Genomic DNA, 15291 nt, shown 5'->3' on the forward strand with positions numbered 1-15291 from the left:
TATTTGGGGGGTATTGTTGGAGGAAGTATACTTGTAGTCTCCTCGGCTTTGTGCTCAGGGCCTTACTGGATGTGACGGTGGGTGTATGGTTCCGGGAAACCTACACATTATGATGTGTTGGGCTGGAGGGATTACTATGGTTTCTGAATTTTAAAAATATGTTTTAAAAAGATCTGTATCTTTTTACTGATTTTGAGGGACCACACTAGATAACCTATCCTGATCTCTTAAACCCAGTCATCCAAAATATTTTTCTTTGAACTGGAAACTTATTGTTTGTTATTATCTGAGATATCAGTGGAACCTCAGCTCATGATAAAAATCTATAGATGTCTGAACCAATAAGGAAATATATGTCTATCTATATCTACACGTTCTTCAGCATCATATGGTAGTTATGTATTACTGAGCTTTCCAAAGCTCACTCTGTTACTCACCTTTTCAGGTTAAAAGAATCGTTCCAGTGCATATATTGACATCAATAAGGGAGTTCTTCCGGCGATGCGTGCAGAGTATGATACTTGTGATTAGGGGGCATGCAATTGTATTTTGTTTTATATTTGAGTCTGAAAACCTGTTTTATTTCTTAATACTAATGAATCATTTTATGAGTTTACATATTTTAATAAAAGTGTTAAATTTTCTGATATTTTTATGGTGGGTCGCTCCGGTGGCCATAATGTGACACCCCATATCGAATCGGGTTACCCGCATCGATCTGAGGGGGTTACATTTTCTGTACTGATTCTTTTACTGTATAATTTCTTTTATTATACTATTTCTCTTATTGTATTGTATCTTTTATTGTTCTATATATTTTACTGAATTGTATCTTTTGTTATACTATATCTTTCACTTTTATTTCATAGCCCAATGTACAATTCATGAGAATACAAGGCACATGAGTCTATGCTTGAGTGTTCTATGCTATGTGCAGTATAAATTACATGTAACTGTGTAGCACATTTGTGCCCTGTGTGCAACAGAGCTACTTGTAATCTATGACTGTATGACCTATTTAGTGTCATGTAATTGCACCGTAGGTGCATTGTACTATACTATAAGCATCATAGTTGCATGTGATATGTAGTTGTATGACACATTTAGTGCCCCATGATTGCACCGTAGGTGCACTGTGAATGTACAAGTACTATATAACACAATAACATCGTACCTATGAATATCGAATACATAAATGTATCTGATAATTATGTTGTACACGAATGTACCTCTGTATAACTGATCAATAACACTCCACCTCATATACCACTTATTCTCAAGTCTCATACACTAGGCTTTTACTTAAATCTTATATCTTTTTTAATATAAAATATTTATAGAATAATTATCAACTTCTTATATTATTTTAGCATATATTAATACTTTAATTAACTTAATAACTCATGTTCGTATAAATATTCTAAAAATACTATTAACATACATTCGATACTAATTTCTTTTACCAAATTGAAACTAACTTTAATTCTATCAAATTATTCTTCTAAGTCCCTTATATAATCATTATTGTTATTTTTACAACAATTCACTTGACTTTTCAACATTTCGCGTTTAGCCACTAATAAATTGTTCTTTCAATTATAAATCCAATCTTTTGAATATATCCAAATTAGTTCCATAATATTCAATTTAAATATATATCCATTATTTTCACATTATACCAAATCTAATACATTAACTTTACCTAATTTTCATTTCACCACCAACTTTCCTAAAACTTATGAATTGGGTCTCTATCTTATACAACTTTCCACATTGAGCCAAACTCCAATTTAACTATTCAAGTCCCTCTAATAATTATTTAGACTTTACACATCACCTCGTACTCAATTCTTACTTTAATCCCTAATTTCTTCATATTTACAATTTACTTATTTAGCTTATACATTATTCCAAATTCAATTCTAAATCCATAATATCATAATTTTAACCATAAGTTAGATTCTTTTAACATCTCAACTTTTGTATTTTATTTAATATAGTCCTTTTTGACATTTAATCCTAAATTCAAGCATCCTAAAACAAATTCAAATATTCCAACAACATGTTCAATTTCTATTCATTAACTTTTACCAATTTCCATTTCAAAACCCGCAACTTATATAATTTATAATTTAGTCATCAATCTTAACAATTTTACAAATTTAACTTCAATTCAAGCTTCAATTAATGTAACCAAAATTTTCACCCTTTTAATTAAAAACATAATACCTTAATAATTAAAAAAGTTTTCACTTAAGTCCCTACCTTTTCAATAATTTATGATTTAGTCCCAAACTTTATCAAATTTCTAAATTAGTCTAATTTTACATTCTTACATCAAATTCAACATTCTAAGATCTAAATTCCAGCTTAGTACTTCAACTATTGAACATTTATGTTATTATTCTGTGTATTTGTTCTATACCACCCAAGGTACACTATTTTTCCTCCATTTAGGTTTAGGCAGATTTTTTAATGAGGACCTTGAGGTGGTGTACTTTGTTACTCTCTTTAATACAAAGTACCCTATTTCAAAGAAAAAAAACTATTGAACATTTACACTTTAATCCTATTATTTCACAAAATATATGAATTAGTCCTATACTTTTAGAAATTTTCAATTTAAAACTAAGATAACATTCTAACATAAAATTTATCATTCCAATATTCAATATCAACATAACACATCAACTATTAAACAATTACATATTAGTATACATATTTCTCAATTTATGCAGGTAAGTCCCTATACTTTCTCAAATTTTCTAAGTCCTAATCCCATTCAAAGCATATAAAATCACTTATACATCATTTCTAAAGCTTATATAATTTCCCAAATTTTTCCTCATTTCTTTCCTTTAGGACTAGTACTTTTAAGTTTCCCCAACTTGGATTACATTTTAATTTAAGCATGAATTCATCTTCTATTCATCAATTTCATGTAATTTCAATCATTTTTATCCATTCTCAATCCATCACATGTCAAAATAAATCAAAATCCACATTTCTCCATAATTAGAATACCTCCAACTTATTCTCTACCATTTAATTTTATTCCATGATGGTCACCATTTCCAACTTCAAACAACATTTTTCAAGCAACTACATAAATCTCACATCTTTGCCATTTCATCACTAATTTCTCTTAAACTCCCAACTTAATATTTCAAATTTTATCATTCTACAAAATAACTCAATTAACTATTCTAATACCAATTTCCAGCATAGTAATTCAATTTCCCAACAATAACCTAATAATCTTTCAAGTTCACCAAGCTTGTAAAAAGGCCCCATAAACTTAACATTACTCCAAATTGATCCAAAACTTAATTCTAAACTTATGAAATCATCCGTCTATCTAATCTAAACCGTAAATAAATTTTTGTATAATTTTTTCCTATTTTTCTTCCTTACGGACAAAAGTTTTGGGATTTTTCCTTAATGGTCTCTAATTTTGATTCAAGCTTGGTTTAGTCACCTACACATCATTTCCATTCATTCTAATCATTTCTATATAAAAAACAACCAAAAATTTACATTTCTCATAAAACTCATACATGACCGAATACTTACAACTTGGTCCCTTAGTGGTTTTTAATTAATTTTAAAGCTTGCAATTGATTCCATAACACTCCTAAAATCAAAATCTAATCTTTTTTTTAATTGATTTATCACCTCCCCTTCAATCACCATAAAAACTCATTTAACTCTTTATGCATGAAATTAATCATGCAAAAGTTATACCAAAAGAAAGAGAATTTAGTGGAGAACATTTTCCTATTTCACACTTTAGTCCAAATTCTAACTAAAATAAACCAAAAATGAAAATAAAAATTTACTTACCTTGGCTATGGAGTTTCGGGAAGCAGCCAGAGAAGAAGAAGGAATTCCATAACTTTTTTCTACAAAATATCTCTCTATTCTCACTTTAAAAACCCATTAAAATGAATTAAAATTTTCATTTTAGCCCAAAAGTCAAAATTGTCATTAATGAATTCTAATATTTACCCTCATGTCATCCTTTTATCTCCATTTTAATATTCTTAAATAAATATATACAAAAATCCCATTTAGGAACTTTCATCTTTGCCCTTCCAATTTCCCAAAAATTTAATTTAGTCGCTAAATTTCACTATTATACTTTAACATGTAATTTCCACCAAATTCCACCAATTCACTTCAAATTCTACTAATTAAAAATATGAATATAATTTTTCTAACCTCAAACTATCTTCCTTCAAATTGTTGTAAACTTTCGATTCGATCTTATTATCGAAATATTTTACCGATATTTAATACTTAATAGACTTTTATGCAAACTCCCGATCAAAAATCTAAAACCCACTAAAATATTATTCTTGAGTTGAACTAGTTATTTACATGCCCAAAATGTAACTTTTAAAATTTTATAATTTTAGTCTTTGTACTTTTATAAAGTTACACTTTAACCACTAACTTCCAAAATTTATATTTTAGTCACTAGTCCAAAATTTGAGGAATTACAAATCATAGTTGGAATGATTGATTTGACCGTTACATCAATTGATTGAGAGTTTATTGAAGATAACTCATTAATCAAAATTAATGAGATATTTTCAGGTCATTTTGTACTCCCTTCTTTTAGCCTATAAATATAGAGTTTTCGTGCATATTTCAGTCAATCGAAACACAATTCTCTCTACTTCTCTCTAAAGTGCTCTTCAAGTTTTCTTCTTTCTTTAAAGTTTTGAGAATAGTACCATCAATTTCCACTTCATATTATGGGTGTATAAAATTAAAAAAGGTTGCATAACCTTATAGGGAGAACGATTTTGTTTTAAAGACAATGATTCTTCCACTATATGATCAAAGCATTATTTTATATTTAATAATCTATTTTCAATCAATGTTAACATATCATTTTGCAATAATACTATCTCCAACAAAATCATCAACAATTACAGATAAGGCAAAGAAAATCATGGAAGATACAAAGGTGATAATAGAAGTGAACGAGGAAAACATAAGCATAGTGACAATCATATATAAAAAAGCCAAAAAAAAAAAAAATAAATACTATTAGACATCTAGTTGTCTATTATTATTTAAAGGTTAAAGAAAAAGACAAGGTACATATCAACAAAGATATAAATTATAAGTATCATATTATAATTGCAACAAGTATGATCATTTAAGATACGAACATGAACTCTTTAAGAAAAAGAAAGTTATAATATAGTAGGTGTTGAAGGAGAGTTATGAAAAAGAAATTGAAAATGACAAGGGGAAGAAGGCTATGGATGAAAGTCGGTTTGAGTCAAAGCTGCATAAAATTAAATCAAGATGATGATTTCTAGATGGCAAAGCGATAATGCAAATAAAAAATGATGGAAGAAGAGAATATGACCAAAGACAATTAGCAACTTGTATAGACGGAGAAACCAAGCACAATTTTCGAACATTAGCATTTTTCTTTTGTTTCCATTCCAAGAGAAGATAGCAATGAGCTCAGAAACTGTGGTTAGACTTCCGGTTATAGATTTCTCAAAGCAAGAGCTGAAGCCAGGCAGCCCTGAATGGGATTTGGTGAAATTCCAATTCCGAGAAGCACTCGAGGATTACTGCAGTTTCGAGGCTTCGTTTGACAAAGTCGCGGAGGTTTGAGAGGCAATGTTCGGAGCCATGGAAGAGCTCTTTGACCTTTCTTTACAAACGAGACAGCTTTTCATTTCCCACAAACCCTACCTTGGCTACCATGATGCTACGGCAAAACTATTGCGTGAAAGCGAAGCACATGTTCCAGGAAACATAGATCAAGGTCTCACCAACATCTTGTGGCCTCAAGGAAACATAAGCTTCAGGTGATTTACGTTTTGATTCCGTTTTTCGATTTTCCCGAATACATTTTCTAATTTTATTCGTATAGAAAACCTGTTGAGTCTTTTACACAATTAGCAGTAGGATTAGAGAAGACAATTAGGGGGATGGTTTTGGAGAGTTTTGGCGTCGAAAAATACATGGATGAACTCATCGACGCCGCAAATTACAACCTAAGGGTCATTAAATATGGAAAGCCACAAACTGACAACGAACCCACCCTTGGAGCGGATGCGCACACCGAAAAGGGCTGGATTGTTGGGAAATTAAACGAGTAATTTCCCTATAACCAGATTAGTGAGAATATGAAATAAAAACGGAAAAATAATACCCGAAATTGATAACGAAGTTTGGCCAATTATGCCTATGTCTCCAGAGTGTTGCAGATCTTTTACTAAAGAGAGCAAAATTACTGGTGTTTACAAAACACTCACAACACACAAGAAAACTCTCTAAACTCTTTAGTATTGGGAGAAAGAAATGATTTGAAATGATTTTGAAGCTAAATGGGTTAGGGTATTTATAGTTGAAGCTTAAGGACTAATCTTGTAAATACTCTCAAGTGCAAGAACTAAAGTTGTAATTTTTCCATGGCAAAAATTCAACAAAATTAAATCCACCGAATTCAGTGCCCCCTTTTTAACCCATTAGGCGGTGCCCCCTTCTTGACTTTTAACAATCTCCCACTTGAAGACTGATTTTAATCTGTCTTCACACCTTGATCAATGCAGTAGCATTTCTGGTCTTGTTACTCTAGCATGCCAACTGAAGCTGAACACAACTTTAGTTTGTCTGTAGTCACCGCCTTTGTTAACATGTCTGTCGGATTTTGAGCTCCACTAATCTTTTCAAGTTTCAAAATCCCATCTTCCAGAAGAGACCGGATAAAATGATATCGCAATTGTATGTGCTTCATCCTGGAATGAAAATAAGGATTCTTCGCTAGATGGATAGCACTTTGACTATCACAATACAATGCATTGTTTTCTTGTTTCTTGCCTAACTCTTCCAAGAAACTTTGGAGCCAAACCATTTCATTACTGGCTTCTGTAACAGTGATATATTCTGCTTCAGTTGTGGAAAGAACAACTATCTTCTGTAATTGAGAAACATAACTCACTGCGGTACATACTAGAGTATAGACATACCCAGTAGTGCTTCTTATGATGTCAATATTTCCAGCTAAGTCAGCATCTACATAGCCTGTCAGTATTATATCTCCACATTTGAAACAAAGTGCTTTGTTTGTAGTACCCCACAGATATCTGAGGATCCATTTGACTGCTTCCCAGTGTATCTTGCCCGGATTATTCATGTATCTGCTAACAGCTCCCACTACATGAGCAATATCTGGTCTAGTACAAACCATGGCATACATCAGACTTCCAATTGCCGAGGCATATGGCACCTTTACCATGTGTGCTCGTTCTTCCTCCATCTTTGGTGATTGTTCTTTGAAGAGTCTAAAATGACCACCTAAAGGTGTACTTACTGGTTTAGCATCTTGCTTGTTAAACCTGGAGAGTACTTTGTTGTTGTACTCAGCATGTGATAACATCAAAGTCTCTGACTTTGTGTCTCTCTTAATCCTCATCCCAAGAATCTGCTTTGCAAGGCCCACATCTTTCATTGCAAACTGCTTCGACAATTTTTACTTCAAGTTTATAATCTCTTGCATGTCTGAGCCTGCAACGAGCATGTCATCAACATACAACAATAAAAAAAATGAAGTTGTTGTCGAACTTCTTGATGTAGCAATAATGATTTGCTTGGCATCTGGTAAAACCATTGCTACCCATGAAGCTATCGAACTTCTTGCACCACTGTCTAGGAGCTTGTTTTAAACCATACAAGCTCTTCTTCAACCTGCATACCAGATTTTTCTTGTTTGCCTCTATGAAGCCTTCTGGCTGCCTCATATAGATTTCTTCCTCCAAATCACCATGAAGGAAAGTTGTCTTCACATCTAATTGCTCAAGATGTAGATTCTCTACAGCTACAATTTTCAGCACCAATCTGATTGTAGATAGTTTCACGACTGGAGAGAAAATTTCATTGTAGTTAATACCTTCTTTTTGCTGAAAATCTTTGACAATCAATCTTGCTTTGTAGCGTTTGCTCCCATCGTGCTCTTCTTTGATCCTGTAAACCCACTTGTTATGGAGTGTTTTCTTGCCTGGTGGTAATTCAGCTAATTCTCACGTCTGATTTGACATAAGCGAGTCAATCTCATCTTTCATGGAAGACTCCCACTTAACTTAATCCTCCACCTGTATTGCTTCATCATAGCACTCTGGTTCACCATTGTCAGTCAGCAACAAGTAGTGCAAAGAAGGCGAATAATGTTGTGTTGGTTTAGGAATTATGGAGGAGCATCTTAGTTCTAGTGTACCTGGTTCTTTTTGAACTGCTTCAGGACTGATCTGAACATCATTTCCAGAAATCTCCTCAAACTCAGCAAATTCCTTTGTTTCAACTTCGGTATTGGAGCTACTTGATTATATGGTTGACCTATATTTGTACATCACATTCTCATTGAAAATGACATCTCTTCTTCTGATGATCTTTCGATTTTCATAGTCCCAAAACCGGTAACCAAACTCATCACCACCATAACTAACAAAAACACATTTGTTGGACTTAGCATCAAGTTTACTTCTTTCAGCATAATTAATGTGTACATAAGAAATACAACCAAACACTCTTAAGTGTGAAAGGTTTATTTCTTTTCTGCTCCAAACTTCCTCTGGTATTCCGTCATCCAAGGGAACTGAGAGCCCACAGTTAATCAAGTAAGTTGCAGTGTCCATCTTGATCCCATTGTTTGCGCAAAATTCTCTGAATCTACTATTTCTATACTCTCCTCCATTATCAGACCTCAACCGCTTGACTCAAACCAGTCTCATTTTCCACTATGGCCTTCTATTTTATGAAGGTATCAAAGACTTCTAATTTCTTCTTGAGAAAATAAACCCACAGCTTCCTTATAGAATCATCGAAGAAAGTGATAAAATATAGTGAGCCTACAAGAGATAGAACTGGAGATGGTCCCTATACATCAGTATGAACCAACTCTAACTTTTCAGCCTTTAGTGTCTTATGAATCTTTGCAAAACTAACTTTCTTTTGTTTGTCAAAGATGCAATCCTCACATAGTCCGACATTTATATTCTTTAGATCCGGTAGCTTCTCTTTTGAAAAAAGTGTCTTCATCTCTTTCTCGCTCATATGGACAAGCCTTTGGTGTCATAGGTTTGATTTTCCATCAGCATCTGTTGCTGCAATGATATTCTTCAAGTTTGAGGTTACATAGAGAGTACCAATTTTCTTACCACGAGCAATGACGAGTGCTCCTTTGGTAATCTTCCATTCACAACCTAAAAAGGTTGTACAATATCATTCTCCATCAAGCTGTCCTACAGAAATCAAATTTCATTTGAGGCCAGGAATACGTCTCACTTCTTTCAGCTTCCAGGTGGTCTGGTTTGACAACTTTAATCGGATGTCTCCTTTTCCGACTATCTTCAAGGTTTCATCATCAGCTAGATGAACCTTCCCAAAATCACCACTAACATAGTTCTCCATGATTTATTGGCATGGGGTGGAGTGGAAAGATGCCCCTGAATCCAAGATCCATGATTCAATCGGACTGTTAACGCTTAGAATCATGGCATCACATGTTTCCTCTGTCACGTTTGCAGATCCCTATGCGCCGGTATCTTTCTTCGGTACTCGGCAATCTCTTTTAAAGTGACCATTCTTGCCACAATTATAACAGTTAAAATATTTATTTCCCGTTCTTGATTTTCCCCTTCTAGATTTCGATCTGTCACGATTTGGATTTCTTTCTGAAGTTATCCCTCTAGACTCCGCGTGCAAGGCTGAAGAGCTTGATGCTTCACCCGATTCTCTCCGTTGAATTTCTTCACTCAATACTAGATCCCGAACATCGTCGAATTTCAATTTACTGTTTCATGACGAGATGCTGACTGCTGTGACAGTAGCATTCCAACTGTCTGGTGGAGATGATAAGAGAATTAAAGCTCGAACTTCATCATCGAATTCAATTTCCATGGAACTCAACTGGGTTGTGATTGTGTTGAGTTTATTTAGGTGTTGAGTCACTGATGCCCTTCCGCCATCCACAAATTGAATAATTGTCTCATCAAGTAAACTTTGTTTGAGGCTGATGACTTCTCATACATACCGGATAGAGCCGCCATAAGACCCGCCGTGGTCTTTTCCTTTGCTATGTTAAAAGCAACATTTTAGGATAACTTCAGTCGGATAACTCCGAGGGCTTATCTGTCGAGAAGAGCCCAATTTTCATTCTTCATGCCCTCTGGTTGCTTTCCTGAGAGAGGTTGATATAGATTTTTCTGGTACAGAAAATCTTCAAACTGTATCTTCCAAAAGCCAAAGTCCGCACCATCAAACTTCTCAATTTTCACATTCCCTTCGTCTGCAGCCATTGCTCCCACTCGAATCTGGCTTCATTTGGATCATTTCTGACAATTCTTGCGAACCACCGTGTATTAGAACACCTCCGTCGACAAATTCGTATCTCAGACCAAATTTTACTATTCACAAAATTCACTATTCACATGAATAATAACCTTGCAAAAAAACCGAAATAAGTCAACACCAAAAGCTCTGATATCAGTTGTTGAGAAATTAAACGAGTAATTTCCCTATAACTAGATTAGTGAGAATGTGAAATAAAAGTGGAAAAATAATACCCAAAATTGATAACGGAGTTCGGCCAATTCTGCCTACGTCTCCAGACTGCTGCAGATCTTTTACTAAAGAGAGAAAAATTACCGGTGTTTATAAAACACTCACAACTCACAAGAAAACTCTCTAAACTCTTTAGTATTGGAAGAAAGAAATGATTTGGAATGATTTTGAAGCTAAATGGGCTAGATATTTATAGTTGAAACTTAATGACTAATCTTGTAAATACCCTAAAGTGCATGACTAAAGTTGCAATTTTCTCATGCCAAAAATTCAACAAAATTAAATCCACCGAATTCGGTGCCCCCTTTTTGACCCATTCGACGGTGCCCCTTCTTGACTTTCAACATGGATAACTCTTTTGCATCAAAACGAGGTGAATGGATTGGAGATTCGAACCAAAGATGGAGAATGGATCAATATAAATCCCTCACCAAACTCTTTCATAATCTTGAGCGCTGAGTCCCTTGGCGTAAGTCATTGTGAACAGAACATATATAAATTATGCCACATTGGTCTTTCTGGTCTGTTTGCATTGGCATTGCTTAGAGGTAATATTGGATTTATAATTCATCGATTCGTGTAGGTATGGTTGAATGATTAATTGTCTGCTCCCTACCATCGGGTCGTGACGAAAGGAAACAAGGTACGATACAGCATCGCAGTTTTCACAAACCTGAGAGGTGGCTACCCTTCGACTACGACGAATATCTGCAACATCACGCCTCCCAGGCAGCTCGAGGTGTTTTCACTGAACTTAAAGTTTACTGCAATGTCTAAGATTTTGGGCATCAATAAGCTTTATATATGATGGATGCTGTGTAGTCTATAATGAAATATTATAGATATGTAATATCTGTATCGATTCAACCTACTGATACTTGGATTTGGAGTCATTGATGTTGTTGTAGTTCCTCGAGTGTTCTTCCCTTGGTCTCCGGAACTAGCTTTCCGATTAATATAATTGCAACAACACTGATGAAGGCAAAGATGAAGAATGTTCCTGAAGAAAACAAAATTAAAATCCCCAAAAATCTAAAGAAAACAACATAGAAAAAGTAGAAATGGGACACAAGGAAAATCACCAGCTGAGTTGCATTCAAAGAGAAAAGTGGAAGTGTATGAAACAACCCAAGAACTTGCCCAGTTTAGTAAATTCACCAGACTTCCTCCTGAACCCTTTATGTTTATAGGAAATATCTGAAAGTACAATCAAAAAATATATGTGTGTATACATATGTGTATATATATATGTATCATGTATGTGTGTGTGTGTCTGTGTGTGTGTGTGAGAGAGAGAGAGAGTTCATTTGATTTTCATTCTTTTGTAGAAAATTTCATCAGATGAACTGAAACCGAGAAATTTACCTCGGAAACTACGATCCAGGGAATTCCCCCTCCCCCAGCCCAGATAAAAAACGAGCAGAAAAACCTGGTTTTCAGGTTTCACATTGATGGAAGATAAATGCTCAAAATTATATCGTGCTCAGTGAAGGAATCTAAACTGTAAATTTAAAGATTGTATGTTAATATTATATAGTAGCTTTACCAATACTCCAATAATCACCAATGTGGCTGTTAGTTCCTTGCTTGCATGAAAATCCTGCTCATTTCATGGCAGACCAATGTGTTAAAAAAAGGCTGCAAATGGCAAAACCATGTAAGAGTTTAAGCCAAAACCTGCAGGAAGAATGAAAGTCCTGTAATGACACAGCCCAAGCATGTTGCACCTGCTGATATCTGCACAGATTGGTGCTAATTGAATGTTTTTCAATGCTGCTGAAGTTTATAGATGAAAGAAAACTGTTGTCGGTACTAACTAACCAGCAGAAATGATCGTCTTCTGGACTTATCGATGAAGAGTACTCCGAGAAGAGCCACTAAGATCCGTCAAACATTTCCCTAGGTTGTAGAATGCACCAGTACAATGTTTTGATCTGATATCAAATGGTAACGTCATTTGCTAACCTGAAGAACAGCTATCGGAATGGATCCGACCTTGTTCGGAAAACCTGTGAAATACAGAATTCCTTTGATTACAGTTTTCGATCTATGTTTTCAAGGTTAAATTAAACGTAGTTTCGAAAATTTACCGGCTGACTCGAAAATAAAGCTTGTATAGTATGAAAAACCACTAGGCCTCCAAATTGTTGGAACACCACGAGTCCTACTCCGACCTGAAATAAGCAAGCATAAAGCAACTTTCGACAATGAATGCAGATGTATATCTAATCATCTCTCACAATCAATGGGTTGATATATCTCTTCTGGAAGAGATTCCGAAGCCCTCCATCCAAGATCTGCCGCATGTATTCTGTGTACAACTGTTTCATAACAAAAATCATGTCTCATTCCGATAAAAAATTTCGTTTTGGTTCAATAAAATATGAGATTTACTCTTATATCAGTAGCTTCTTGAGAGATATCGGCCTTTTCTCCCCGAAGGCGTCGCAGGGTGGCTTCAATCTCTTTTGTTTCATTAGTCTTGGCCTGCAGACGGTTACCATTACCAATTGAACACCAACTATAGCCTATATATACATGAACCTCACTGACCAGCCATCTTGGAGAATCTGGAATGAAGAAAACTCCGATCAATTGCAGCACACACGGTACGACTCCTGAAAACAAAAATAATTGCAGCTTTTCAACATGCACGGAATTCGAATATCAGTACTAAAAGTTTAAAATATCTCGAAAGAAGTGACCTATAAGCGCTGAGGTGCGCCAATTGGTCAGAGAACCGATTATGAACATGATTGCCTTGCCGCATCATAGCATAACCTGCAAATACTGACATGCATCAGCTAAAGAAAACCTGCTCCCAGGGATCAGATATGGAATGAAAGAAGTACGCATACAGTAAAAAGCGACGCAAATGCTCCCCAAACATTCTTAGTAGAGAATTCAGATAGATAAATAGGAATCATTATAAGAAAATATTTAGATGACAGATTTTCATGATAACAATGAATCATGTTGGAAATTTTCGCAAGCTACGAGTGTTACCACATAACAAAGAATCCCGGATCCACATCCAATTAGAAGTCTTCCCAAGTCGATCCACCTAACATCCTTAGAGAATACTATTGCAAGCCACCCTGTGATGCAGAAAACTTCTGAAATCCCCATTGCTTGTTTATAGATATAATACATCTAAGAATCGGGATACCGGAAATCAGGCATCTTCAATAGATGGTAAGGGTGCGTTTGGTTCACGGAATGTAAGATTACCAGTGGGAATAAAAGATTACCAGGGAATAGGATTACTGAGAATATTGTATTTTGTGTTTGGTTGGTTTAGCAGGAATGTAAGATTACCGTGTTTGGTTAAAGAAATAAAAGATTATTAAAATGTATATTTGACCAAATTATCCTTATTATATATTTGTATAATATTACAAATTGTAAAATATTTATATATTTTCTTTAAAAAATTAAATTCATAATATTTATATAATTTTTTTACAAAATTAAAAATATAAAAAAAGTTTAATGAAATGGTAAAAAAAAATTTAACCCCTGAACTTCATATAAAATTTTAATTATAGATTTTTTTTTTGTAAATCTAAAATAATTTAAGGATAAATTTATAATTTAACCTTCGTAGAATTTTTATTATTCAATGACAAAAGAAGAATATTTTTGAAAAAAATAATAATTTAAGGGCATTTTAGTCCAAAACGCCGATAATGTTATAATACCTAAGGGAATGGAGGTAATGACATTACCGGTAATATACCCTAAAAAATCTATTATTGGTAATAAAACATTACCAGGAATGAGATTCCCGACCAACCAAACATGATGAGAATCCCACAATCCTTGAACCAAACACTTAATCAAAAAACTTACGCCTCTTCGGCCAAGAAGATATGTGATCTTACCGCTACATGCAGCTCCAAGCATCCCTCCTACTGTTTGATTATGTGATTCAACCTTTTTCATCTTCTTTTGACTTATTTTACCTCAGCTAGAGAAAGGCCGAGGTCCTCCGTAATGCCGCTTTTAGCCGGCGATGAGTACCCCACCTGAAAATGAATCCCAAACAGCTCAAACATGCGATTAACACATTCGTTCCTGAACAGAACATAGAGCCAAACCAACATAACTTTTCAATTTGGTGAACAGAAAACATATAAAAGGCACATTTTCACTATACTTTTCCAAATGCATATGCACCTGATATTGCCGCTAAGCTGCTAAAGATAACAGTACCGGTGACAGAAGATGAACCATTGTGATTATAGCCGACGGTACTATCTCCATATCGAGCACTGGTCTCTGCCTCATCGATGATAACCGGCTTTCCGGTGACCAGCCCTTCCAACATTTCATTTTTCTCCATGTTTTGCTTTTCTTGATCATTGTGGAAATAAAGAGAAATTACCCATGTGACTATCGGTAAGAAAAGACTGTATGCAGCAACTGCTAACATAAAATCTTGAGTCCGTCAAAGTTACGACACACGGAACAATATAGAGCATAAAGGAAGTAAAAAAAATTGTATAACTTCAGGCAATTGAATAACATGTAATTGAATCGTGAAAACAAAACAAAAGGGTGTTGTACAGAAAACAGAGAAATTATACCAATTAACCCGAGAAGTCGGGTTGTGTCAGTGTTGCTTACAGTTACAGATCTGGGCTACACATGTAAAGTTTGAAGTTTCTGATGAATTTTTGCTGCTCTGTTTTCTTC

General features: G+C 34.5%; 1 protein-coding gene and 1 pseudogene across 1 annotated transcript; one reads left to right on the forward strand and one right to left on the reverse strand.

Moving 5' to 3' along the window:
- Nucleotides 1-5457: 5457 nt before the first annotated feature.
- LOC120154813 lies at nt 5458-11370 on the forward strand (annotated as a pseudogene).
- A 113-nt stretch (nt 11371-11483) lies between these two features.
- LOC120154876 (sugar transporter ERD6-like 5) lies at nt 11484-14938 on the reverse strand. Its single transcript, XM_039166518.1, has 12 exons — nt 14753-14938; nt 14559-14621; nt 13600-13746; nt 13147-13254; nt 12988-13080; nt 12834-12914; nt 12692-12767; nt 12559-12602; nt 12415-12470; nt 11959-12022; nt 11676-11790; nt 11484-11593 (listed from the first exon to the last, which is right to left on the reverse strand). Exons 1-12 carry the CDS (start codon nt 14936-14938, stop codon nt 11484-11486), a joined length of 1143 nt encoding a protein of 380 aa, XP_039022449.1.
- Between the last annotated feature and the right edge of the window lie 353 nt (nt 14939-15291).

Source organism: Hibiscus syriacus, unplaced genomic scaffold, assembly GCF_006381635.1.
Source record: "Hibiscus syriacus cultivar Baekdansim isolate YM2019G1 unplaced genomic scaffold, ASM638163v2 tig00111151_pilon, whole genome shotgun sequence".
In the NCBI taxonomy this organism is placed as follows: Eukaryota; Viridiplantae; Streptophyta; class Magnoliopsida; order Malvales; family Malvaceae; genus Hibiscus; species Hibiscus syriacus.

Bases quoted from the DNA above. Each gene is read 5' to 3' on its own strand.
- LOC120154876 (XM_039166518.1), bottom strand. From the start codon at position 14,938: ATGGAGAAAAATGAAATGTTGGAAGGGCTGGTCACCGGAAAGCCGGTT. The intron at 13,255-13,599 runs GTAACACTCGTA...TACTGATATTCG, and splicing joins CCGGGATTCTTTGTTATGTG to AATTCCGTGCATGTTGAAAA. The intron at 13,081-13,146 runs GTCAGTGAGGTT...AACCGTCTGCAG, and splicing joins CAGATTCTCCAAGATGGCTG to GCCAAGACTAATGAAACAAA.